General features: G+C 37.6%; 3 protein-coding genes and 1 pseudogene across 14 annotated transcripts in view; 2 read left to right on the top strand and 2 right to left on the bottom strand.

Annotated features, from left to right (window-relative positions):
- LOC111344546 (adhesion G protein-coupled receptor L4) overlaps positions 1 to 7,820 on the bottom strand; it is an 8,204-nt gene extending 384 nt beyond the window's left edge. The window contains exons 1-17 of the mRNA XM_088747709.1: positions 7,716 to 7,820; positions 7,283 to 7,498; positions 7,127 to 7,186; positions 6,388 to 6,595; positions 5,531 to 5,635; positions 5,087 to 5,174; positions 4,669 to 4,759; positions 4,525 to 4,574; positions 3,268 to 3,394; positions 3,075 to 3,178; positions 2,716 to 2,818; positions 2,268 to 2,611; positions 1,812 to 1,878; positions 1,603 to 1,685; positions 1,326 to 1,446; positions 797 to 838; positions 1 to 694 (exon numbers count right to left, since the gene is read on the bottom strand). The exon at positions 1 to 694 is cut by the window's left edge and continues 384 nt beyond it. Coding sequence (XP_088603835.1) covers positions 527 to 694; positions 797 to 838; positions 1,326 to 1,446; positions 1,603 to 1,685; positions 1,812 to 1,878; positions 2,268 to 2,611; positions 2,716 to 2,818; positions 3,075 to 3,178; positions 3,268 to 3,394; positions 4,525 to 4,574; positions 4,669 to 4,759; positions 5,087 to 5,174; positions 5,531 to 5,635; positions 6,388 to 6,595; positions 7,127 to 7,186; positions 7,283 to 7,498; positions 7,716 to 7,820 — 2,082 coding nt within the window. The 3' untranslated portion in view covers positions 1 to 526. The remainder of the gene's footprint in view (positions 695 to 796; positions 839 to 1,325; positions 1,447 to 1,602; positions 1,686 to 1,811; positions 1,879 to 2,267; positions 2,612 to 2,715; positions 2,819 to 3,074; positions 3,179 to 3,267; positions 3,395 to 4,524; positions 4,575 to 4,668; positions 4,760 to 5,086; positions 5,175 to 5,530; positions 5,636 to 6,387; positions 6,596 to 7,126; positions 7,187 to 7,282; positions 7,499 to 7,715) is intronic.
- LOC148736918 (uncharacterized) overlaps positions 1 to 27,500 on the top strand; it is a 700,731-nt gene that overhangs the window by 96,067 nt on the left and 577,164 nt on the right. The window lies entirely within an intron of this gene.
- LOC148736952 (polycystin-2-like protein 2) lies at positions 9,921 to 16,689 on the bottom strand. Its single transcript, XM_088750786.1, has 3 exons — positions 13,477 to 16,689; positions 12,550 to 12,718; positions 9,921 to 12,141 (listed from the first exon to the last, which is right to left on the bottom strand). Exons 1-3 carry the CDS (start codon positions 14,545 to 14,547, stop codon positions 10,475 to 10,477), a joined length of 2,907 nt encoding a protein of 968 aa, XP_088606912.1. The 5' UTR covers positions 14,548 to 16,689; the 3' UTR covers positions 9,921 to 10,474.
- The window catches only part of LOC148736951 (uncharacterized protein KIAA1958-like), a 1,500-nt pseudogene continuing 1,414 nt past the window's right edge, over positions 27,415 to 27,500 (top strand).

Genomic DNA, 27,500 nt, shown 5'->3' with positions numbered 1-27,500 from the left:
AGACATAATCAGCCTCGACATGATGCATCATATAAATTGCCGCCACTTTACAACTAAATAGTTTGGGGCAGTCATAAGAGGAACGGATACACTAATATGTGAAGGACAGACTGTAAATAATTCTAACCTTGATCGACAGCCAGCCTCTAAGCTAGCTACTCACGAAACATTTAGCTCGCAGTTAAGGCGAAGTTTCCCATATTGATACGATAGTCCAAAAATTACATACTTTTAGTTTTAAAAATTTACATTTCTAGCACTTAACTTAAAAAAAAAAAACCGTTAGAGGCTACCGACTTTGGCAAGTTGCCTTATCATCGAATTAGATTCCTTGATCCAGATATCAGTAGTGACGAACATCTTATAAACGATTTATTTACCCAGCTAAAGGTGCAATCGCAGCTACCGACATTTTCATAACAGATCGAAAACAAACAATCGCTATAGATTAACTACCGTACTCAGAATGATCGTATCAAACAATGAGACAGTCCACTTTTGAACTCGGTCTGTCGAATCTATTCTTTCATGTTGAGGGTTTTTCATTGAGCTCAAATTCATTGCAAGACTGCAATTCAGCTACCCACATATCACCAACATCGCTTGGATTAATCTGTGAGCTCTTCTTTGTGGAGTTTCCACTGTTTGTAGATGGGACAATGGTGTTCACCTTTCTTTTGAATCGCTCTCGAATCTGCAGATAGACATGTAAAGTAAGAAAAAAAATTCCAGTGCATATTTAAGTTTGAAAACCACATTCTCTACACTATATGTATGATTTTTTAAGTTAACTTACCTGGCTGTTTCGCAAACAGTGAAGAACGAAAATCAGGAAACCCTTAAAAAAAAAAGTTGTTTTTCAGATAAATTGTGATTTGTGATATGACTAGAGATAACTGCATTAAAAGGTATTTTTTTTAATAGGTCTCAAAAAAAAAAAAAAACAAAGAAATCAAATTACTTCTGGAGTCGTGAGAATCTCATAAACAGGGGAATCGCTATTTTGTTTTAACTTTAATTTAATTCTGTTCTGTCTGGTTTAAAATTACAAGTTTCATATTATCACAATAAAATGTTTGGTTATAGCTAAGCGATAGAACGCATTTCCCGGGCCCTACTAAACGTGAAAAAGCCATACGGGATATTGTTACAACGCGAGGAAAGTTCATAAATCCCATGCCAAACGCTATAACTTGATTAAGCATCCGCTTGGAAACGGAATTGGCCAATCAGAAGATGCTTTCTATGTTTACTATAGTATAAAGTGATCTAGACACTGATAAGTTAATGTATAAAATTATGAGATGATAATATTTGATACTCACCTGTGTAGAGTTGAGGATGTTAAAAATGTAGGAAAAAGCTTTGTGTAATGGCGACAAAAGACCAAATAGCCACGTGACACCCAGAAGGGGAATCATCACCACGCATGCTCTAATGCCAATTCTGAGGGGCGAAAACATGCGGGTTAATAGAATGCATATCACCCTTAGAAACATTTGTGCTAACCTGATCAATTTCAACAAAACCTTGAGGCAGCTAGACTTAAACTATTAAAATTACATCAAAACAGTTCTGTTCAATATAAAAGCTCTATCTCACCGTATTTGTTGACTTTGCTTGTCTCCTGTTGGCTGCATACTGGTCATCTCCTTAATGACTCGTACGAGTATAACCAAGTTGATCTTGAAGCGAGGAAATTATTGAAAATCTTTGCATTAGGGTATGGGTGTTGCACATTTCAAGTCAAATACTAAAATCACCGACGATGATATGAGGAGAAAAATGAATAACCCGTATCAGAAACTTACCACTTCAATTGTAATCACGAATGTGACAAATATCCAAATCAGATTGTTCTCTGACGACATCCAACAACTAAAATGAAGAAATGTAAATTGAAATAAAATTAAATGATACTGCATTTTTGTGATGATGTGATGATAAGAATAGGGTAACAATCGGAAGGGAAGATTATGGAGAAAAAAGGGAATGTGACAAAAAGTAAATATATGGACTAAATAATAATTTGATTAAAAGTGTTTGGAAGATTGGTCATTTTAATTTCTCTTTCTCTTCTCTGCCCACCCTTGGTCAGAGTATCTGTAAAAATTGACAATATTGACATCCTTATGAGAAGGAGTTTGAGAAAAGTTAGTAAGGATACCAAAGCAAATTATAAAAAAGGCCAAAACTTGAGCAAACAAAATTAATAATGTAAGAGAAGAAATAGAAGATAAAAAGAGAAAGAAAGTTGCGCCTCTTACAGTTTGTCACTGGTATAGCTTTTTATCCCTTCTTTCCCAGCAGCGATACACAATGAAATGGCCACCATAACTAGGGGCAAACCTATTGTACAATTTTTACAGAAAAAAAGTGACTTAAAATGATTCATATATCTAAAAACACAATTTAAAACAGTGAATGTATCAGGTAAGTTTAGCTGTAAAAACAAAGTACCCCATGACATGACGTGATACATGTGCATCTTGGTGTTGATGTTATAAACTTTTACAACAAACAGATAGAGATAAATTCCCTCAACCAGCATCCAACAGAAAGCAGCCATCAGGAAATACTGCATAAGAGCTGCTACTGTAACACACACAGCCTACGCAAAGTGGAAACGAAAACAGCAACATATGTCGTTATTTATTTTGTTTTGTTCGATTATAAATCTTTGAATATATTCTACAAAACAGAAAAGCTGCCCACCTTGTTTTCTGTGGCATTTATTCCAGTAAGAAATATTATTTGTCCAGCTCCTAAAGCCACGGCAAGGCTTAAGCGTATTTGAGACAGAGGTTGACGGACATCTCTGGTAAAATAAAAGCAATATACAGTACCAAAAAACAAAAACAAAGAAAAAAAAAAAAAAAAACCACGTGGAAGGAAGCAAGAGAGATTAGTTACAGTACGTAGGTGAGCTTGGACAGTCAATGATAACGAGGGACGCCCACAACCTGCTGTGCAGATTTAGTTTCTAATTAACACCTAGGCCTTTCCAATCGTAGTCGGCGTGAAAAAATGTATCTATTCATGTATTTTCCCGATCTTTTGATTACAATACTTACGTGAGGAAAAAATACAGAGTTATTGTCCATAGCATTCCGATAATAGAAAGGCTCAATCCCACGTACGTGATGATCTCCAGAATAGTTATGTCCTTGGTGGAGAGCTGTGGCGCAAATAGACATAAAAAAGAGGACGATACATTAATTGACCACAAGGACCTATTACTTGAAAATAACTTAAGAAAAAGATTACCTTTGTGCCACCGCTGAAGTCCACTAAGACAGCAAAATGAGTCAAATGACTGCAGCTGCAAACTGTCTCTTCGGAATTGCTATTCGATGGATCCACATTACAACCCTTCTCTGAAAACCCGTCTGGACTAAAAAATTATATTACAAATGAGAATGATGATCTTATACAAAAAAATCAAGGATTCAAACATCAATTACGGTTTTCACTGCCTTTGTTTTGGTATTTCAGAGAAAAAAACCATCAATATCTTTTCGGTAATACTAACTAACAAAAATGTATATCTTGGAGGAAGACAAGAAGAAACGTGTATTCCAAATAAAGATGGCGTTGGTAACAGAAACAAACAAATAAAAACGTATAAAGCTTCCGGAAGTGTTCCTCCTGAAACTCGGTGGCAGTAAAAGCGTTAAGCTCAATGACAGCAAGAATATGGTAACCACCTTAACCAGATAAAGAGTCTAAGTCGATTACAATTCTAGCCTAGGTCAAGAGAATTGATCGCTCAGACTTCACCTCAGATTATCAAAACGTCAAGAATCGTCACCGACAATGCAATCTGACATCATGAATTCGTGAATGAATTCTTTATTTATATTGCGCCTTTTCTACAAAATATTGAAAGGCGCAGTACCCCGCATCAGTTTGATAGACACTACACAAAGATAGACAACAACACCGGGCACTACGTGCCCTACTCTTTTCGAACAGTGTGTTGATTCTTTAACGTCCCACAAGATTTCTTATCACATACAAGGGCTTGGGAGACGGGACCTCTATTTATCCTCTCCGAGAAGACTAGAAAGTCTAACCATTTGCAGATATCATTACAAAGGCAGCACTTTCTTCTCAATTATTTAAAGACCCTGAGTGGTCAGGCCGGATTTGAACTTACGACCTCCCGCACAACAGTCCGGCGTTCTACCAATTGAGCTAACCGGGATAAAATTACATTGCGAAAGATTCTTCGAGTGATAATTTCCAATACCTACACTCAACTTTGGACTGAAGAAATATATGATCTTAAAGCATGTTAAGGAAATAAATGTATTCAACAAATAAAGAAGCCTTGGCTGTGCTCTGTCCCACTGTAAAGCAAGCAGGAAGCGGCTAGAGCACGAGAGAAGTGTAGGGGGAAACGCAGTAGTAATTCTCGGTCATCATACGAACTGGTAAATAATGCGAAAACTTTAGCTATGAGCTTTGTATTCTGATGAAATATGCTCTTTCAACCAATCGTAAATCATAGAAATGCTTTACCTTATTTTGAAGCCACTCCAAAACACGCAATGCTTTATTTTGTCAACAACCTATAAAAATATTTTAATATTACGTTATTCTCTTAAAAGCCAACCAACACAACACAGACGATCTGAAATTATCTTTCGATGTTCATACTGCTACCTCCAGGTTTTTAAACCTCAAGATGACATCTTGCCGTAGTTGTTCGGGCTTGGGATTCATAGCTGCTGTCACTATCTTAGTGTTCACGTACCTGTAAATAAAATTAAATCCTTCTAAAAATGACTCATGTTGCTTTTACAGTAACCGTACCTCAGTATGCTGTAAAGCTTCGTGGCAATGCATTGTGGTAATGCATTGTGGTACCCCTTAACTTTATATTGGAGAACTTCGCTTTCTAAAATCCGTTTTCTAAAATATTTTTTACACAAAAAGTAAGTTCTTTTTGTGTTTTTTGAGAGTTTAAAGAGCAACCTGACAATTGGAAATTGTCTTCAGACGCACTCAAAAAACGCGGGCCATTCAATATAAACACGTTAGGCACGAACTAATCTTTGAAAATTTTATCTTTTAATGTCACCTTGGACCATCAGTTTCTTTCCGGATGGATTTGTTTCTCAGCAGTAATTCATGGAGATCTTTATACACACACCCAACAACCACTGACCCTAAAAACAAAAAAAAATAGCCTGTGTTAAAATGTCCTCTGTATAACCCCATACCATGATATCAGTCCAGCTTTACACGTATTCCAAATCCGCCACGAGCCAGACGCAAGTGATTTACACATTTTTCGAGTTTTCCTCTAACGTCTCAACTAGGTCATTAACCTCGAACTTTCTGTGGGTTTAACAGTGCAATTAACGATGGGTTTCGACTTATCTGGACATTAGTATCTTCTCATCTATGACATCATTTTCAGTTAAATTTTGCTTGTTGATTAACCGTAAAAGAATAAATAATGGGGCAAAATTCAAAACAAGATATTGTATAATTTAGAGTTAAAAATTTGGTTAGCACAAACCATTCTCAGCAAAATCTTTTGCAGAAATATTAATACTAGCTTGCCATTCTTCCTCCTTGAGGAAGAAGTCAGTCCCATGGCGATAACCTTTTTGAATGGCCACAACTGTAAGAAGGAAGAAGGAGAAGCCTAAATGTTAGATGATGATTGGAATTGTGAGATAACATTAGCATATGTGGAAGATTTATCATTATTATTATTATTATTATTATTATCATTATTAACACTTTTTAATATTATTTTATTTTGTACGCACATAAATTTAAAGAAAACGACAAAAATTTTTAGTTTAAAAGACATATTTCGACAGAAACCTCTGTCATCTTCAGTTGATTAACAAAGCGTTACAAGTTGAATTTATAAGTACATGCTAATTAAGCTAGTAAGAACAGAAAACGTGACAATGTGAAATTATAAGGATAGCTTTAGATTTACATGATGTAATTGTTGATTCAAAGAAGGTTGTTCTCTTTGAATGTGAATAGCCTCTTTTATCTTGAGTTGGCAACACGTAGAGGCGTGATCTAAGATCTGGAAAGCATTACAACATTACAAAAACTTAAACGCGATCCTGGTTTATTTCACCAAAATTTAATATGTACTGTTGTTCTGATATGTTAAGAATAGAGAAACAAACAGCACGAACAAAACCAAATAGTTAATAGAGCACTTTCTTCGATGCACCTACTCAAACTAACTTTTGAGATGAGAAACAGGCTAACTTACTGTGTTCTTACGGCTTCTATTTGTATGTATTTCATTTGGCCAGGCAGTAGACAGAGCACTCAATTAGTCGATAGGTCAGTTAGTCAGTCACTAGTTAATCAATCAGAAAAGCTATGAATATCTCAACTCACCCATGTTTTGACTAGTGATTTTTGCAGATGGATTCGTTCCACTCAGATGGTATTTACCATAATTAAGAGCAAATTCCTCGAAGGCGACTGCCACCTCAAATATGGATCCTATTTTTCTTTCATCTTCTTTATTACTCAGTTGGCCTGCATGAAGTTTCGTGATGTTCAGAAGGTTATCGGTGAAGTGTTGAAATACACGCACAGCCTCCTGTGAGGACAAAAATACCGTTATTTATGTTACTATGAATTGAGGTACTTGGCAATATATTTACCTCAACAAAATCAGCTTGAAGTTACAGATCAAAACTTTGACGAAAGTAATAATGTTGGTAATGAGGACTACTCCCGGCTTGTATTGATAGTGTAATTGTTGGCGAGTAATGAGTGACTTTTAGTGGAGACTCGCAGTCCCGTTGGCTCTCTTTTAAGAAATAAAAAGGCTTTTTGACAGATCAAGATCGAAATTAATCACCATCATCATTGTATTGAAGTGAAAGAGCTGCTCTTCTTCAGAAGACGTATCCCTGTCTACATTTTATTTCAATTTTCATTAAAAAAAAAAACCAGGTAGACAGGGATGCATTGAAATAAAATGTATGCTTCGGTCCATGTTTAAAAGACCTTTGAAGCTTACGAATTGCTGCGTTCAGTTAGAGACATCATTTTTGAAGCTATTGCATATTTAATATCTAAATATTATATCAATCATGTGATAGATGAGCAATACGTGCAATCATACCTTCAAAGAATTGTTTCTCTTGATATCTATTTCAGTGAGTTTAGAAATAGAGTCATTTGCCTGTGGTAAAGAAACACGAGAAGGTTGGCGATTGGCAGAGGCTATGATAATTATAATTACAAAGAGAAAGAGGAATTACAATACTCATGTACCTACCAAATTTCTCAGTGCTTCCAATGTCAATGACGGAATATTCCAAGTTGATGATGGCGGAGATGACGATGGTGACGGAAATAACGATGCTGCTGCTGGCGGTTTAGACTTGTTATTGTTTATCGACCACCTTATTCTTTGTCCCACCCAGTTACTATATCTACGTTTCTGGATGAGTTTGTAGTCTACCTTGAGTCGATCATCTTGTCGTCTGAGCCACTTTGTTTAACTGGCGACTTCAATGTTCATGTGGATGATCCTAATGATTCTTCTGCTCATTGTTTCCGCGAGCCACTGAAGTCCATGTCCTTAACTCAGCATGTAAACGTATTAACACATGATCAGGGTCACACATTAGATCTGGTTATTACCCGGAATTCTGACAGTGTCATCTGCGGGGCTCCATTTACTGATTTCCCTATATCGGATCATTTACCGGTGGTCTGTTCATTGAGAGTAGCAAGCGGCACTCGGCTGTTTCTTCTGTTTCATTTAGGAAAGCACGTGTTATTGATACCGCTACCTTCAAGCGTGACGTCATGGATAGGGATTTGTTTTATCACCCGTCTGACAACCTTGAAGAGCTTGTCGTGCAATTTCATAATACCTTGCGAACATTGATGGATCGTCATGCTCCTGTCAAGACAAAACAAATTCGCGCTTGACCCTTCCCTTTATAAACGGACCAATGAGGCTAGAGGCTATTTCCATCAGGTGTGAAGCAAAGGTTGGCTTCATTAAAACTAGAAATTCAAGATATTGAAATTGCTTGGTTTACAATTTGTTGTAACGCAGATAGTGAAAGTTTGATAAAAATGCGCGGTTAATGAAAATAGTTCAGGAATCATGCTTAGATGTGGATGTCTATTGTGAATTAGTATTTTCCCTAAAGAAAACGATTGCAAGTATTCCATTTGTCAAATGGAAAAAAAAAATATATCCATCCATTCATCAAAGAAATGAAGTTGCGTGTTGTAATTGTTAACGTTTACACCGTATGCCAATAACTTCGTCGGTATGGGAATTAGGATAACCATGAAGGGAGGGGAGGGAGGGTGTGTGGAGGGGTGAGTCAATAATAAAATTCCAAACCTCACGACAGACCGAAAAATATAGCATAACATCGCAAAATTTCCTCAGCACTATACTGTTTGAACAGTTTTATTTTTCGTCTTGATGTCCTACCACCATTTTTTCTGTTTTTGTTTTAAGAATAGGTCTTCGCTGCACGCGCCGCAAGCTTGGCTATGAATTCGACAATTACTCGTGAGTTAAAAAATGTTCGCTTCTCGATCGGACCAAAGTTGAATATCTTCTTTTGACAAATATACAAGTATGCTTTACAAATGGCGGCATTGTTGTTTTTTTAGTTGTTTTTCACCGATTATACAAGATCTCCGAAGAATTTAATTGATTGGTACTGAAAACTAATTTGTTAATGCACCTGAGCTATTTAGCTTCAATATTAAATTTATGGTCAATTAAACGATGAAGAGCAGTTCAGATGATATAATTTATCATATATATAAATTGCAAGGTTTTCCATTAATATTCGGAAACAATCCATTTTACATAGATAATTCATTGGGAAATAGGACAATTAAAACTGTGACGACTGATGTCATACTGCTGTAATGGCATCGATGGAAAACATAAGTATTATCCCTTTTTATTTTTTTCATTCTGTCTTTGGGGTGTAATTCGTTAATTTCTACAGGATACGGGTGTCGTTTTGAAAGAAAACATTTTACATTTGAAAATTCAAAGAAGCAGGAGCCGAATTGAAAAGAAAACGCAAAGATAAACCTGTCAAGAGTTGATCTGTCGCTGAAAGCATCTACAGTGAAAATTCCTCGTACAAACTCGTAACATTGTAAATGTACTTACTGCCAACTGATTATGCGTTAATATTACGATATAGTATAGTTATTTAATAGATATATTAGAAAATAATCCTTACGCTTTCATTGCTCATGTCAGAATATGGCTACATGCTTCTTGCTCCGATGCTTCTCCAACGAAGAATTTTGATTTAAACTTCCTCTCCGGGCACAACATTTTCAAGAGGCAGTTTCAGATGCCACTATGCGGCTCAACCCGAAAACCTGCCGAACAAATGTGGTTCTGACAACCAAGAACGCGCTCGCAGAAGCTAAACGTGGAATAAGTGACTAGAGAGGTCTGACTTCCCAAGGAAGCACCATATTGCTCACCAGAGACTATAGGTTTCGCCAGGGCGGCGGCCCACAACATGATTTCGTTATTAGTATAATTCTCCGAGGACGCGTGAAACGTTCCTTGTTGGAGTCAGTCATTGTTTATGGCCTAGGAGGGGAATGGCATATTTGGGGGATCCCATGGTTTTCAGGGCGAACCGTGAGGGGCTAAGTCGTTACCAGCAAAGTATGAAGGGAGACTAGAAAATTTCTGTTAACAGCTTTTTAAGAAGACTGTCACGACAAAACGATTATGAATTGAAAACTGCATAATTGTGTCGTATCCAAATTAAAATAGCTTTTTAACATGCGCCAAACCACATCTCGTTCATTATTCTAAGCATCCTCCTGGTGTCTGTGTCGTACAAACTCGGACAAGCATACGGGGAGAGCGGGTCAACACTTTAGAGACCAGCAACATGATGTCAATTTTGCATACATAACTTTATTTCCGTTCGAATTTCAGCGAAGCATGGCTGGTGCTAGTTTCTCCGAACAAAAGCGCTAAAGAAATAAATAAGTAAGTCCAATTCAATGAACACACCTAATCAATTTCATCATTACAATACAATAAATAAAACGAACAAAAATGTTGAATACGATAAAGAGAAATCCCCAGTTACTAAGAATAAAAGTGATTAAAAATATTTACAGCAAGTATTACGAAACTCTAAGACACATAAATGATCCTTCAAATCTTGAATACGGGCCTTCAAATCTTAAATACGGGCCATGTTAATATACAATCACTTGGCTCAAATGAAAAGTCGTATACAAGTTCTTCCTCTGGGATCAGCTCCGAAAACTCTAAAAAAAAAGTTGCGTGTTTTTTTTTTTTTTTTCCTTTTTCGCTACAATCCTGCGATACGCTGAGGAACTCATTGCGTCTCTGCAAGATGTCTTGTGCTCAAGTATCCGTTTTTCATATTAGTTTTTGATGTAGTTCTTTACTCTTTTTCACATTTTCTTATTATTGTCTCTAAACCTTGAAGTTTCGAGCCTTTGCTGCTTTTAATAACAAACTAAAATCTTCGTCTTCTTCTGAGAACTCTGAAACAATTCTCTCCATTCGTTGTAACAGCTCATGCTTTCTCCGGCCTAATTTACGGAGAGAAGAATCTACGACATCCTCTTGAAATCTCACTTTCTTTTCTTCTGGACGTTTGCTGCATTCTTCATTGCTTTCACCTTTGAGAGATTTTAACATGTTGCTTATGTTGTCAAAAAATGATTGTTTCCTCGTTTTGCATTGCTGTTTACTTATTGTTCCTCTAGATGTTTTCTCCCTCAAAGCTACGGTAGCCTGACTCTTTGAATTAAAGTTCAGATTCAAAATGTTCTTGGAGTCAAGGCCAACGTTTCCTGAATGCTTGTCTTTGGCGTCTTCTGATTTTTGGAAGGTTCTCAACTGACTCAGTGTGTTACTGATTGCATCTAAAAACTTTTTTCTTTCTTTTGAGGCTGAGCAACGGTGCTCATCAATAAGTTCATACAGCTCATCCCCGTTCACATTATTCTTAGCATCCGAAAGGGCATCGTTCATTATAACGATAAAAAAGTTCATGCAAAGGATAGTAAGAGTTAAAAGAATTAAATACGAGAATACTTTCGCGTATATGGTATTGGCCTCTTCTAGTTCATTGATTGGTCTAGCTTTCACTCGGCCAAGAGTTAGCTCAAGCTGGAAATAAGCTCCTTTTAGCACCGAAGAGTAGCGCTCAGATACACAACCAAACATCAAAACACCCAAGTGCAAAAATGCAACAAAGAAAATTAAAAAAACAAAACTAAAGGAGGTCAAAGATCGTGCAGATATCTTCAATGTTTTGGAGAATAGAGCAACGTGGGTGTTGAAGCGAATGATTCGCAAGAGCTTGGTAGTGACGATGAAAATCAGGATACCAAGGATGGCGTTTTCTACTTCTTGGCAAGTGATAGCTTCTTGAAAACTTGGATTTGCGTAAATGTTTTTATGCACTTTGCTCATGGTTGAGATAACTTTACTCTGTCGTATCATATAAGTCACCACGGCAAATAGAGAGAAAACAATTTGGAATATTTCGATCCAATTCCACATGGACTTAAGATATCGAGAACGATGATTATAAAGCCTCAAGCTTTCTCTCCCAAAATACAAAAAAACAGATACAATGAAGAGAAACGTGCAAATCGAATAAAACTGATAATAGGAAGTGTCAGTAGAATCAATTGATAGAATATAAGTTTGCATGGAAGCTGTTTTCAGCCCAGATGTTTGAACCTCATAGAAGTATGTGGCAACACCTAAAACATTTAATGATGGATTAAACGTAGAAAACTCTGCGATGACCACTCGAGTTTTTTTGTCAAGCCAACTGTTTTTTTGTAAATCTGTTACTATGCTGAATCCTGTATGATTCTGATATCCGAGGTCTGCTACAAATCCTCCTCCATGATAATAAGAGAACTGTCCCCATCTAGGTATAGTGTCGGTGTCATCAACATGTTGATATCGCCATGGCCTCGGGCAAAGACGTAGCAACTTATCGTTCCTCGTAACATTCTCAACAGGCCTCCAGCCTGGTTTATTGTACGCGGTCTTGTCTTCGTTCTCTATCGAGTATCCCTCGAAACATTCTTCGATATAGTTCGGGACTTTACACTGTGCTGCATTTTGAAAAACAAAGGATTGTTACCAAAGAAGCTTGTTTTGGTATTCATTGTACTCAGCGGTTTGCATCTTTTCAATCGTAGTTTTAAAAAGATATGAACATCTCTGTTATGACAAATGAAAGATAGTTGTAGAACCCTTAGAATTTACCGAAGGGGGGGAGGAATGCCGTTCATCGATTCTAACTTTTACGTTGAATAAAAAACGCAGCTTTCCACTCGTCACCAACTATTAGAATGGTCAGAAGCCGAGAGATTTGACACTATTATCTCACTATCAGAGCCGTCTATATGTCTGTGACTATAAAGTATAAAATTAAGTGTGTATGTGTGAATTGCCTTGTCACTAAAATCCAAGACAATTAATGAATAAATAATTAAACAAAAAAACAAGGAAACGCTTACTCGATTTCACTCTGAGTTGCCTTATTCGAGCCATGCCGACGAGAAGAGAGTGTTTATTACCAATATACATTGTTTCCATCTCCTCTTGACCGTTGTACCATCTGCCGGAAAACACTCCTGGGATGTAAACTTTCTGTAACCAGTTCCAGTACAGAGTGTTGTTTTTCACCTGAATTATACAAGATCGTCGGATTAGATGTATTTCGTTTGGTTTATACGTTTAGCTGTATGAATAGATGAGAAGTTTGATCTATGGAAACGAGTAAGTATTTTTAAGCCCGTTTTTAGACTATTATTTCTAATACCCAAAATTAATTCTATTTCCCATTACACCCCATTCCCTCAAAAATTAGTTTTTGTTTATTTATTTCAATAATGTTTGTATGAGTTAGCATCCACTTCAGTTTCTAAATCTCCTCCTTTAACTCTGTAACTCCCAGAAGTGATTAACATAGAACTTCTCCCCAAGATATCTATACATTATTCAGTAAACAGGTAATGAGAATGCTCAAAGTTATCATGTAAAATTTGAAGCCCTGATCTAACACGAAATTCTTGTAACTAATTAACAAAGAAATATATAGCAGCAAGAGGGGAGAATTAACAAAAGGATCTTGGGAGTTCAAAGGTTGATAGAATGTCAATCTCTTTATGGCATTATATCAGCTTGCTTGGAATCTCTCCTTAGTGTTGAGTCTCAGTATTTGCTCAAAACGTCAGTCACCATAGCAGAAAGTGCCGTAGCCAATGTCTGAATTGTCTGTAAACAATTTTATTTTCCAGTTCTTCAGCAGGCCGTCAAAGTAATATTTCCCCTTGTATACTCAATTTTGAACAACACATAGGAATAAAAGCTGTAAGATCAATCAAACACAGAAGTTTCAGCAATATATTAATCAAAATCAAAATCAAATAACGTCTACTCACCCTGCTGAAGCTTGGTAGTCCATCTCTGATTGATTTCGTCATCATGTACCTATGATCATTTCTATTTCCATAGCACATTACCATTAGAAAGAAAACGAAGACCAAGTATGCAACCAACTCAGTGAAGTAACGTGTCAGGTTCTGCTTCTTAGCTTGTCGTCTTCTCATCTTTTCCACATCTGATAATTGCAGTGCCCAAAACTTTTGTTTAGAGTACTCAGTCTTAACTTCCTGAGGGCTTTCAGAGGCATGTACTTTTGATCTCTTTACCTTTACCCTTAAAATGGCCGCAATAGTTAGAGCTGTGAAGAACACTTTTACTGGTTCCTTGATTGTTATGTCCTGGGCGAATGAGATCAGCATCGAAGACAGCCACTGCTCGCTGACACTATTTTCCCAAATTAGACTGTAGAAGATTGAAAACGCAGCCGAAACAGTACAAGAACAGAGCAACAAAAACCAAGCGATACCGGTGATAAGGGTGCCTTTATGACAATAGCCATTATTTTTTTCATACTTTTCAGCTCCTTTCTGAAAAAATAACGCTATGATAATGTTTATGGGTGCCACAACGAGTGCGCTTTCAAAGCCAGTCACAACTTGTCTCCACGACATTTTTAACGGTCCAACTTGGATAGGCTGTTTGTAATTCCCTTCTAACTTATAGAACATCGCGTTAGCAAACATGGATGTCAAAAGCACTGACAGGCAGCAAGAAAGCCGCTGCACTCTTGTAAAGTGACTTCTCCGTAGCTTCGCTGCAACTGAAATCCAAATATGCGACTCCACGAGGCCTCTTCGCCAACGTCTTGCAACTTCTCTGCTAAAATCCAGATGACTTTGGCAGATTGTTCGCTCGATGCGCCCATCTCCCCGCTCAAGAGCAAACCACAGATTCGCCATAAATTTCCACGACTGGTTAGTTTGTACGTCCCGAATCAGAATTTCCTCAAGAAACCACGAAGGATTATTTCCAAAATTATCATGACCAATCTGTAGTCCTTGAATCAAGCCAAGTGATTTATTAACATAAAGTACAAAAACATCGGAATTACCTCGAGAAAATAACATATTAACTGCACCAGGCTCTTCTTGCCTGAGATGAAGAACGCCACTCTTTCCGTCAGAACCGTAAATCTCCAAAGCAACATGAGCAGTCGTGCCCGAATTTTTCCACGCACCAGTAGTAATCACTACTTCGTATTCATATGTACTGTTTGGAGAAGATGGAAGGTGGATTGGGGATTCCTTCTAAAAAATAAAAAGAAAAAAGACATGACAAAGCATAATTCATTTACATGACTACCTAATTCGTATTTTTAATTAGATTTTTCTGTTTCATTCCAAAAAACATGGTAAACCCTGGAAACCGTTTAATCTAATTGAATTTTAATTCACAATCAACAAATTCATCTCAACAAGCCTTAAAAGGAAATAATATAAAAAACCAAAAAACCTAAAAAACCCCAAAAAAGTAAAAGCCTTGGTTTTCATACCCCTTTAACTCCCAACGGTGATCTATATGTAATTTCTCCCTTTTATATCCAAACATTATCCAGTAAATAGGGAATAAGAATATTCAAACTTATCAAGCATAAGTTTTTATCTTCATCTATTACCAAATTTTCATGACCTATTTAAAAGAAAATGTGTAGCAGCTGGAGGTATGAGTTAACAATCAGGTCTTGGGAGTAAACACAGCGTACTGGAGAGCAAACCCCGTGAAACTAATGGTCACAAGCAAAATCCGGTCCTACACTTACATTTTTCGCGTCTTCCTTGTCAAATTTCCTTACAATAACAAGTGCAGACGCATAACACAACAGAACCACCGCCATAGCCACAATTACTGCAATATTTCCAGTCTCCGGTAACTGCTGGAACTCGACTAGAACCTTGTCAAAGTCAATAGGATTCGGTTCAACTAAAATACTTCCTCCAAATGAGGTCAAATAGTTGCAGCTACAACTTATAAATCCATCTGAAGCTGCTAAAACCTGGAATTATAAAATACGAGGAAGATGTATGTAGTAAAAATCATCATTTTGGCTGCCGCTACAAACTGTATCGATGCAGATGGATTTAGTCTGTATCTTTTCTTTTTAAGGCACTGCTTTCGCTTTTTCTGGCTAAAAAATTGATTCGACTTTTTACGATAGCAGAGCCCACGAAAAATGTTATCGAATCAAAGTTTGGCCTGAATGCAATAATAAGCCTGGTGAATGAAGATTACTACAAAACCAGAACCCAGGAAGGAGCGAGGTATCTGAAATATGTTGAAAGCAGTGCAAAAATAGATCAAAGACGATTCCCTAAGATTCATATTTAACTTTACACTTACCCGACAGCCAGATGATATCCACTTGTCAATTTTTTCTGACCAGTAGACACAACTACCTAAGGCCACCTTTAGGGTATAGTTCTGATCTGTTTTGGAATCATAAACTGGTATTACAGGGACATTTTCACTCTAGGGTGGTGTGGGTGGTGGATCTTTGACTTCGATGCAGGAGCGCTTCCATCGCCTTTCTCCAAAACAAGATCTTCCCTGTCTTTTGTAAGATAAGTTCATTGTGGCCTTTGCATTTTTTACGCCAAGAAAGTATTTCCCAGGATGCTCAGCTAGAACATGTATCGGTGCATATGGATAGAAAGAGCAGATTGTTTGTCCTTGACTTTTGCCGTGCGCACTTAGCATCCAAACACACTTTTTGTCTTGAGAGATTGTGGCATTGAGGTCATGGTCTTGAGATGTTGGCCGCTGGCCAAAACGCATATAGACAAACAGATGTACGGTTGGGTCTTCGGGTTTCATGTTGAGAATCAACGTGGTGTTTTCATATTTGACGTTTATCTCGTGGAAACGTACGTCATCATTTTTCGTAAAATACCATGACTTCTCTAGAGAGTTTTTTTGGAGCTTCAAAGGCGTAACGATGACAATGTCCCCTGGGAGATTTGATACTTTAATAGGCATGCTGTAGTTGTTTTTCAGCTTAAGGGTTACAACATCAGATCGAACTCGCTCCTTTGTGCCGTCCCAAGTGTAAGGATTGAACGAGAAAAGCAGCATCTAGAAGAAGAGCAACATTTTAGCTTTGTTTGTTTGTTTGTTTGTTTTAACATGGTCTTTCGTCGTATTATTGAACTTAAGCTAATGCACTGATGAGGCCCAGAAGGCCGAAATAGCACTGTCTACTCATATGTATATACATGGAAAAAAAATGAAATAAATATACAATTCTCTTCGCGTGGTCACTTTTTTGAAATATTTGAAAGCAAGAACTTTCGGGCCAGAATGAAAGGCGATTACTAAGGCTTTTGACAGACTTGATGCTTTTTTAAACTCAGTTTTAACATCTACTTAACGCGATGTTAGGAAAATCAAGCTCCATTCTGGCTAACGATTCGATTCCGTTCTTTTTACTGTACCAAGTATTAGAGTTGAACAAGTCAAAAGCAAAATAAGTAGTAGAATCGCCTCTGGTTATAAGCAGTCTTCAATGTACCTGGTGTGCTACTTTACTAATTTAACTTGTCTGGCGCCGGTATTTCCTGACGCATACTTTCCCGATTTTGCCACGATTAAATTGAATTTGCCTTTAGGTCCTGAATACTTACCTGAGCATCTACAAAACTTGTTTTATTCACACCGGAGATTATGAATTGGCTTTCAGACGGTAACATAAACCGCCCTTTTCCTGCTTTTATTTCCAGTCCTGAAAGTCTCTGGAGGCTATATCTTCCAAGTGTCATGGACAATTGCCCAGCTGTGATTGATATCGCTTTTTCATCAGGGACAGTTAAGGCCAACACTGAGTCTGAAACTTTCTCGAGTACCTTCATCGCAATCTTCGCCAACATCTTACCCTGTAGAAATGACATAAATAAACATAGAATATAAGCAAATTATGAGTCGTCAAAAGTTTCAAACAAAAAGGTCCGAGATCTCAATGAGGATGGAAGTGACGGTGAAGTTAACAGCAATCTGCAGTAGGCCACTCACCTATGAATTAAAAAGTTATGACCGTAAGGTGGAAAGAGAGAAAAGAGGGATTTGCTCGCATACAAGGGTGCGTTAAAAAAGAGTGTTTTTCGTAGACCTCTCGACACCATCTAAATGTAGATTACAATACCTGTTCTTGAAAACTTGATTCTGAATCCTCTGAAGCCATCACTGCTGCCGCCTTCAAAACGCTATTTAAACATAAAGCCAAGTTTTCTGCTGACTGAGATGTCAGCTGTATGTCTGCTATGTCTCTTTTCCGGGCAAGAGACCACAGAAGGGACGTCATTGAACGGACCGCAGATAAGGAGATATTCGCCAGTAAGGAGATATTCTGTGGAATGCGAATTAATTTGAGCAGCTGAAATTAGTTATTTTTCAGTTTTGTTTTCATTGAACTATGAAGAGATATTCTGCGATAAGCTAATTAATATAAGTTCTAAACCATAAAGCACTAACCAGGAGTTGCCTTTTTCGTGTCCTGGTTTTCATTTTGTTTAATCTTTGTTGTTGTTGCTGTTGGGGTTTGAGCCCGTTTGGCTTAAAAATGTCACGGTATGATAAGTCGACATAACGACCACAGCTATTCAAACATTAATATATTGCATTTGTCATTTTCTCATTTGTGTCGCATTCAGAGAAATACAATGTAACTTACCAGTGCCTCGTGGTTCACTTTATCCAAAACCAAAAGAGCAGAACCAATAACTGAGGAGCTTTGGAGCAGGTCCGCGACACTTTTTCGTTCCAAAGAAGAAATTTTTACAAGGATGTTGTGCATTACCTTAAAAGTGATAAACATGAATAGCTAAAGGTCGATTTTAGCCAGGAAATAATCAAGCAGATAGACTCTCCCACACATGAGGCTCTTGCAAAAGGAAATCGTTCTAAAGGTATCAATAGACTCAGGTTTCGCGATAATATTGCCACTAACAACCATAAAAATGATACATTCGCAAGTATGTGATTGGTCCTAACACATCGCAAGTTCAAATATAGGTCCAAGCTGAAAGTAAGGGATGTGTGTGGGTGATTTACGCTAATGAAACATTTCTCAAGACGTTGAACATACTCGTTTCAAATTGAGTTTAAGGCTGTAGACCGTTCTCCATTCTGACCATAACATAATATAACATTTATTCAGGACGCTACAACGCAAATATAAAAAAATACATCCTGAAAAGGGAAAATCGTGAGGTTAGCCCTGTATAAAAAAATTTCCCTGACTAAAAACATATAAAAGCTACAATTTAATAGCTACAGATTCAATAAATATTCGATAAATATTCATATAAGTTTTAAGTCTACTCTTTAAATGACTATGATTCGGCCTATTTGAAGCCCTATTTGAATTTTCAGACGCAAAAACAATAGAGAGAAGACATAAATCATGTAAGCCATGATTCTTGAGCATCAAAGATCTCAGATATTGAACATGTAAGCCTCTGATTTACCAAAAGAAATATGCTAATACACTTAATGTAATACACTTGTTTGTTATTCGAGAGTTGATGTTTTGTTTTTTGATTTCAAATACATTTTTATTCTGTTTTTCTCTAGGGAGAATCTTTGTTTTTTGGGCTTTAAGATCATCACGAATTCTCTTTTGCTTCATTATTTAAAGGAGCACTCTTATCAAACCTCCCTGTAATTTGGAAACCCGAAAAATCCAAATATTTTTACATAAAAAAATTGAAATGTTCACTAGTTAATCGTCTCTGGATTTGTTTTCCTATTTGTCACACGGGAAGATCGTCAAATTCGCGATTTTCTTTTGACCCGCTATAAGTTTATGTAATCAATTGCCAGACTCAAGAGAACTGGGGCGAGTTTTGAGCGTTACGTAGATGATTCATTTGACTCGCAAGAGAGTGGTCTTCCATATTGAAAACAGTATTTGGATCGCATATATTGCTTTTATAACAATAAGACTAAGACTATTTGACTAAATTTCACGAGGTTTACCTATAAATATAAAATTACGCCAACAGTGTTTTGAGTTATTTATGTCACAATGGGAGTGACAGCTTACCGAAGATAAGTTGGCCGTAAGTTTGAAATTGAATGGCGGGACGCTTTTTAAATCGTAATTTCTCGCCCTACAATTGACTTTCAGCTAAAATTATTACTGAAAAGGCTTTATTAATCGCTAAAAATTCCTATTATAGTGAAATAGCTGAATTTTTGGGGTTTTAAATTATAGGAAAGTTTCATAAGAGTGCTTCTTTAAGTATGCATTAGGCTTTTAAAGTACCGTGTATCTCTTCTGCAAATCCGTTGAGTTTTCTTGTAAAACTGATTGTAAGACAGTGTTCGCAAGTAGCGCGGCTTCTCTCAGGTTTCCACCTTGGATTAATTCAGTGAATGAACTGTCATTTGCCATGAGAAGGTTTGTGATATTAAAAAATGGTTTGATCTGAAAAGAGTAAAAAGCAGGTATCGACTTGGTTACTTGCATAAAGAGAATTTGACGATATAATTTGGGTCTTATTAACTAAGTTGATAATGTAACTTGACCACAGTAAAAAGTTTTTGGAAAAGCTTTTGTTACACACCCCCACCAACGTAGCACTGCGGTTTCTTTAAATCCTTACTCTCTTTAAAGAGAGCCTCTTAATCTAAACTAATAGAGACCAAAAAGAAATTTAATTCTTTTTGGTAACACCTTAAAAGGTGTTACCACTTTACCTCATGCTATAAATTAAAACAATAGTTATCGACCTACCTGGACCGTCAAAGGGAATGGGGAGGCAGAAATTCCCAAACTGTCAGTCACTGTAACGTTGAACTTCACGGTAAAGTTATCTGCCTTATTCCCAGGCGGTATCCGAGAGGCACTTATGGTGTTGTTAGCGCCACGATATAACACGCTGGACAGACCATTCTGTAGCCTGTATTGAAACTCGTAGGACAGAGGGCTGCTGTTACTTTTCCAATTGCTACAGCTCAGATTGAAGTCAGTTTTTAGTGATGTACCGCTTGGCGGAGTGATTAAGCATTTTCCTCCTGTTGGGGGTAATGCCGTGGAAATGTCGTAAGCACTCATTCCCCATACATCTTCCTTAGTTCTAATGAATAATGCCAAGCGGTACTTGCTTCCACCAGTAAGGGAGCCTCCTTTGATAACAATATTGCTTGAATTTGGTGGTGTAATTGTGATGTTTCATAAATTGATGACGGAGGTGTTTCGCTCTAATTTCAGGTAGAGTATCCATTCAAAGGAAGATATTTTAGAGCACTGTAATCCCTGGCATAAAGATTCGACTCCAAGCTTAACCAAGGGACTTATTTTAGGTTGGCAGTTAAAGAAACATCTAGAATGAAGAAAAAAGATTAGATAACTGCCAGCGAAGAAAGGGTTTTGAACTCCTGTTGTCTGACAAGAGCATGTTAATCATAAATGACTGCAGCAATAGTAACTGCCATATAACATTAATACGAGCACCTGCTAGTAAATTAACTATAACAACAATAACAACGACAACAAGTATCATTAACAAAGCTATCAAAAATAAAAGACAGTAAAAACAACGAATAGTAACAAAACCAGAAAGAAAACGGGTAGAAAAGAACAACGGAGACGTCGGCAGCGGACATATAGAGCAAAACGAAGGTCAAGAGTGAATAGAGTTATTGATGAGGGCAACAAAAACAACAGCAAAAACAATACGAACAAACTAAAAGCTGCAAAAGTAAAAGTAAATCCCTAACCTTTGATATATCTTTGGGGGGTCTCCTTCTAACAAATGGACTACTTGATAAACGGAGGAAATGCGAATGTCCTTGGTCACTTCTAGTTTAACTATGTAGGTTTGATTAAGAGACAAAGCTTCCGTGTTTAAGGAAATTGTTTCGCCGGATCCTTTTCCATAATAATTTATAGCTGACTCGTTTACTGCTGCAGAGAAACCTTTCTTTGTTTTCCAATCCACTTGTTTGCTAGAGTGGTCAGCTGTGATTTTACCATAATGCCAAGTGAAGTTCATTCCTTGTCGTTTACCATGTGTAGCGTTCGGATCATATGACAGTGAGGCATTCAACGTTATGTTTTCCTTGAGTCCTCTAGTTACCTCAGCGCCACCAGAAATAATTGCAACAAGGTCCTGTTTTGTTTTGTTAAACTTGTCTGTAGTTTCAGGACCATCTGCCGGCTTTTTCTCTAAATATGTGAATGACAAGAAACGCAAACGATGTAAGGGTACAATAATCTAAGCTTCTCGTTATTGCTAAAATTTGTAAACACTTGCATGAAACGGATATTTTGTACTAGCAAGGATCCTGTCAGTTACCTAACAACACAGGTCTTACTAGGTTAGGGTTACGACGCGCTAACCTGAAGTATACTATGCCATCGGGCACTATTAGAATTTGTTATCTAACTACACTCCATGGAGTACAGATAATGCCATAGACGAGTACAAATATCACGTGGTATTTCTACTCTAGAGAACCGGTTAGACAGGTTTTCTCGCATAGCGCATGCGAACAATTGAATCGGAGTTACGATGAAAAATGGCGGACAATTTGAATCATATTTCTGACAACGAAGAGTCGGAATGGCTGGCAAATATAGACGTAACTCTGTTGGATAAATCGAACGAAGGAAAATAACCAGACGACCAGGAAATTTCTTCTTTTATTGAAGAAAATAGAAACAGTAACACGACAACGTGTCAAAGTCATTCCGCTTCGCATACTTTTGTCACGCACTCCTCGTAAACAAATATCCGCGAAATTCGCCCGCACTGAAACTGAACAATTTGACGCGTTGGATAATAAATAAATCATTAAACGTCTTTTTGTGTAGTATCACTGAGTATTTTTACAAGTTGTGCCGTATTTTGACGAGCCCGAGCTCTTTGAAATGGAGGTGAATAGTGGCTGAATATTTACCGAGCCGCGAAGTGGCGATGTAAATTTTCTCTAAAGCCACTATTCACCGAGATTGGAAATAATAATTGTTTTAGTCTACACACTCGAAGTGATCTCGACAGTAATTAAAAGGAAGCCATTTAAAGGCAATTTATTGACGTCAATTCATGCCTGATGAATGAACAGGGAGTGAGTTTACAGAAAGTTGAAACGCGGTAAACCTTTGCTCGAGCTTTTTTCCACAAAATGTTTTCAAAATGCTCAAAATTGCTTCACAGAAAGCCTAAACTATAGTCTGAATTGAAAAAAGAAAAAAAGAAAACATCCAAAAGCCTTTTTTATAGTTTACTTAAAGTGGAAACTGAAAGAGCAGTTGGAGAAGGAGCCACCAGAGATGATGCCATGTGGAGCGTTAGAAGACATTTTTCTTGAACACGAATGCTCTCCTGGACATTTGCTAGCGTACTTGAGTGAATTGCTTTGGATATTGTTTCCAAGGGAGAGCGATTCATCTCTGCTAGCGGGTTAATAGCATCTTTAGGGTCAAGTCTACAGAAGTTGATGAAGTCTGTAATCGCCGAAGACAAATTTTTGAACTGCTCGAACGTGAGACGATCGTTGTAGGATTCTAAACTTGCATCGCTTTTTGTGATTTTGTGGCCCGTGACCACTGTGATGTGTCGATTTTTTATATCTTTAGGCGATAAAATTTTTACAGTGGTCGACTTGACACTGTGATTTGTGAAAGGAGGATCGATACCAACTCGGAGGCACATGTTCTTTATCATGCTGTCGATCGTGTTATGGCCGAAAGGAAGCGTTGAGAACAAAATCACATCAGAAGATGGTTTTAACTTGGCACCAGTTAAAGGCTTCTGAAAGAGTGCTCCACTTTTTGGATTGAAATGAGAAAGGTAAGCCTTCACCACTGCTACTGAACAGTTAGCAAGCTCTTTTACCATCAGATGGGTCTTCGGTACCCAAAAGTCACCACCTTGGTGACTTTTGGTTGAAAAGACTCCTACTGGCGTTTCTCTGTTTAGCTCAAAGTTTTCCTGCCCGGAATTTGGTGTTTTGGAGAGCTTTAGAATTGACTTTAGCGGGGACCTTAAGCAACTACGACGGCGACGGCAACGAGGACGTGGAAAAACAAGAGATCTAATTGGCAGAACAATAGCTCAGCACGTGCATTTTGAAACTTTGTACATTTCTTAGCCGTCCTATGCAAAACAACTATGTGAAAATCGCCAAAATTTGCGTCGTCTGCGAAACGAAACCGCGACGGCAAATTATTTTAATTTCCATTTGGAACTCAACGCTACTTTTATACGTCATGCTGAAGTTGAGCTGTGGCGTCGTTTGAGACAGTAAGCTCCTGCAGCCGTTTTTGAAATTCTAAGTAAGAGTAGAAATTCGTTTTTCAATCGAAGTCTTCCTTGGCGTTGCCGTCCTGACTGATTAAGGTCCCTTTTCTCCGGTGACGCTGGTTTTCCCTTCCTCTTCGACCAAAGTAGAGGGTTAGAAAAAAACACGCTGTTTGCTGTTGCTTTTGTGGATCGAGGCACTTTGCATCTACTAGCTCGCCGGCTCCGTAGAGCTATGAAACTGCTTCGGTTGTTTGTGCAGGTTTGTGGACTGTGGAACAAATTTTCCCTGACTTTCTCAGAGTTTTCAGGAACGAATTTAGAGCTTTGTTCGCTTCCGTAAACTGGCTGTCGCTAATTATCAAAAAACTTTTTGCCGCGCGGTCAAATCTATCTTACAAAGGAAGTGACGTAGTTGATGGTTCTGAAGACGACAAACAAAAGTTTAAACGAAGAGCCAGAACCACCAAGTACGTCATCAGAACCAAACTAGTTCCCAGTTTCCGGAGTACGTATCTTCGTTGTGATGACCGTTATAAATTCAAGTAGAGGCTCACTGTGCGATGGAATGTTATCGAAAGCATACGTAACCCGGTGTTAAAGTCCGAAGCCTTCCACGCCGTTCTATTATAAAGAAGAGTATCGTCATTTGCTCGATTGTTGGCTGGCTTTCACAATCATATTGAGAAACACGCTAGAACAATGCAATGCATTCGAAGCGTGTACACCTGCGCTAAGTGAAGTTCTTTTTTAAAATGCGGACCTGCAAGGTACTCTGCTATAAAGTGGCGCAGTGCACTCTTATACCACTCACGCTGTTCTCGTTTTCCCATTGAACAACGGTAAAACCCATCTTTAGAGATGTTTTGTTCAGCAAAAAAGGCGTGAAAAGAAATAGATTAACGCACGAGCGATCAACCGATGAGAAGTATATTCAACGATGAGCGTCAAATGCAGTTCTCTTTGTTTCCGATCACGGGTATGATCACGTGGATATTGTGGGGATTATCATTGGCTTGTAAAAAGAATCCGCTGGCTTTTCCTATTGCAGTCTCGAGAGAAGCGCACAATACTAAGCAATACTAAGTGGAGTCCTGAAATGAACGTCTTGCTTATCCCTTTATAACGAACTCCTTTTCAGCAGACACCTCTATTAAGCGGATGCGGACACTTAAATCAATTGTATTTTGCTAATTTACATTGTTAAAGATCTATATTAAGTGAACACCGGAATGAATTGACCTTATAGAGTATGTGAATACGTCCTCGCGTATTATCGTAGCTGTTTTGCCCTCACGTTTTTGCGTCATAATTACCAACAAATTGAAGTTGGTAATAAAAGTAAATGACCTTGAACTCTGTAGGTACACATTGCAGGTACATAAACCGTAACTAAACCATCTGCTACCTTTCCTCCACTCACAAGGGTGATAGTTAGACATGTATATCGTGAAAGCATACATTGAATTGTCCCAGCCTTAATCTATCCCTAAAAATTTAAGTGTAAACTTTATCATGACTAACATTTCTGTGGTGAGTTTGACTAACGCTAGCATGACAATGTTTATTTTGACCCTACAAGCTATTAAAAGTTATTATAATGATAATGATGATAATAAAAATAATAATAAAAATAACAATAATAGTAATAATAATAATGATGATGATAATGATAATATAACAATTATCAAAATGGTAAGTTTGTCTTACCCCTGGGAATTTCACATATACATTCGCTGAAAAAATCTTCACTACAATCACCAATTACAACTCGTTCGCCATTATTAGATGACTTGTATATGTGAGTCACATTGCCGTCACCACTTGGCTGCCCTGCTCCCCACTTGTTAATGGTCAGCGGTGTTCCACTCACCCAGGTCCAATTCCCGGCTTTTTTCATTAATCCAATGCTCCATTCAGTTTTAGGGATGCTAGCATTTCGCCTTTGTATTTCGTCAGTGATGAAATTCCACTCTTCTTCGGTCTCCATGGAAACTAGGTCTCCTCCTAGGCTTTGGCAATTCGGTCTGTTCCAGTTCTAGCGCCAGCCGCATTCGAACGCCGCAAAGGTGTACCAAGAGTTTTTAAAAGATACACTGGGGCATTCTACAGAATTATGAAAATGAAAACAAAGATAATTATCAAGATGATGATAAACAAAGGGATAATTATGATTATAATGATAAGATAATATAATCGCAATCGCCGTAAAGGATATTAAGAAATAAGCTAGAAAATGTGGCTTATTCTATGTTTTTCATTTCTATTCGTATTTTTCAATATCGGCAGGGTATGTTTGATCGGTGTAAATTAACACAGTACATCTTTCTTTTTTACGCCGTCCACCCTCTCTGATCTCCTTCTTTAGAAAATATTTTACTTCACATGTCTGTGAGTTCATGAAATTTTGGTAGTTGGGTTTTGGAAAATCGACAAATTCCTCAAAGAGCTGATCCCCCTCTTCGTCCTCCATCTTGACGAGCTTAAAAAAAAAAGTCAAATATGAGTGTAACTTCTCGTAAATTTGCAACCGGAGTTACTCAGTTAACCGTATACAGTTGATACCAGAATGGTTGTCAGAAAAAAAATATAGCAAGAGTGCATACGCACGCGTCGGCCTCGAAACACAATTAGAGTATCCGGAGATCAGTTAATTCTAACAAGTGAAATAGATAAATAGATATGTACAAAAAGACTAGAAATCAGGGGAAAAATACTAACATGCATGTTAGTAAGAGAGGAGTACGTCTCAGAAAAATACGTAGTACTCTAGTACGTCTCAGAAAAAAATGATTCCCGGAAAAGCCAAGTTACAATTGTACAAATCAGCAATTCTACCTAACTTAACATATTGTCACATAGTGTGGCATTTTTGCAAAGCATCTGATGCAAGAAAATTAAGGGGGGTACAAGAACGGGCATTACCTGCTGTATATAATGATAGAAACGCTACGTATGAGGAATTCCTAGAGAAGGGAAGACTCTCTAGTCTTGAGAACAGACGGTTACAAGATATACTAATTTTAATGTATAATGTTAAAAATTCACTAGCTCCAGAGCATGTATGTAATATGTTTTTTCAGCAAGATAAGCATTATAACTTACGAAGTGATTTTCCTGTTCCAAGATATAATACTGTTAAGTATGGCAAGCACAATATCAGATATTTAGGCCCACACATATGGGGCAAGATAAGCCAGGAACTACGCATTAAGACCAGTCTTCAGGCATTCAGGAGAGGGGTGCGTGCTCTCAATGTGCTTGGCTTGCTGGATGACACGTGTGGCTGCTGTGCATGCTAGTCTTAAAGAGGTGGGTATGCATAATGGCTTTTGCTGTGTGGCTGCCTGGTGTATTGGGAGTGCGCTCCCCTACCCTCTACTTAAATTCGTTTTATTTAAATTTCCTAGACTTTTAACTTTCTAAATTCTGTATATATATTCTATTGCTGCTTACCTAATTGTCTGTAACAATTTTATATATTGATGCTTTTTATATATATTAATGATATTTCGAGAATATATCCTTAATATTTTTGCTTATTAAAAACTAATCATTGGATAATGCAATTCAAGACTTTTTATTGGTTTAGCCATTATGATATATCAGCCAATATACCATAATCTACAAATGTGGTAAGCGTACGCGTCAACTCAAAAATTAAAAGGGAGCTAAACAATTTTCCCCGATGAAACAATGGCGGCCGGCGAAAATCGCTTCGCACCACAGTTGAATGAAAAGGAAGTCAGTGAACTATTAGAAAACGCAACACCAGGGAGCAC

This window comes from Stylophora pistillata, chromosome 2 (genome assembly GCF_964205215.1).
Source record: "Stylophora pistillata chromosome 2, jaStyPist1.2, whole genome shotgun sequence".
NCBI classification, from domain to species: Eukaryota; Metazoa; Cnidaria; class Anthozoa; order Scleractinia; family Pocilloporidae; genus Stylophora; species Stylophora pistillata.
The sequence above is the reverse complement of the archived record's forward strand: the minus strand, read 5'-3'. Positions and strand labels throughout refer to the sequence as shown.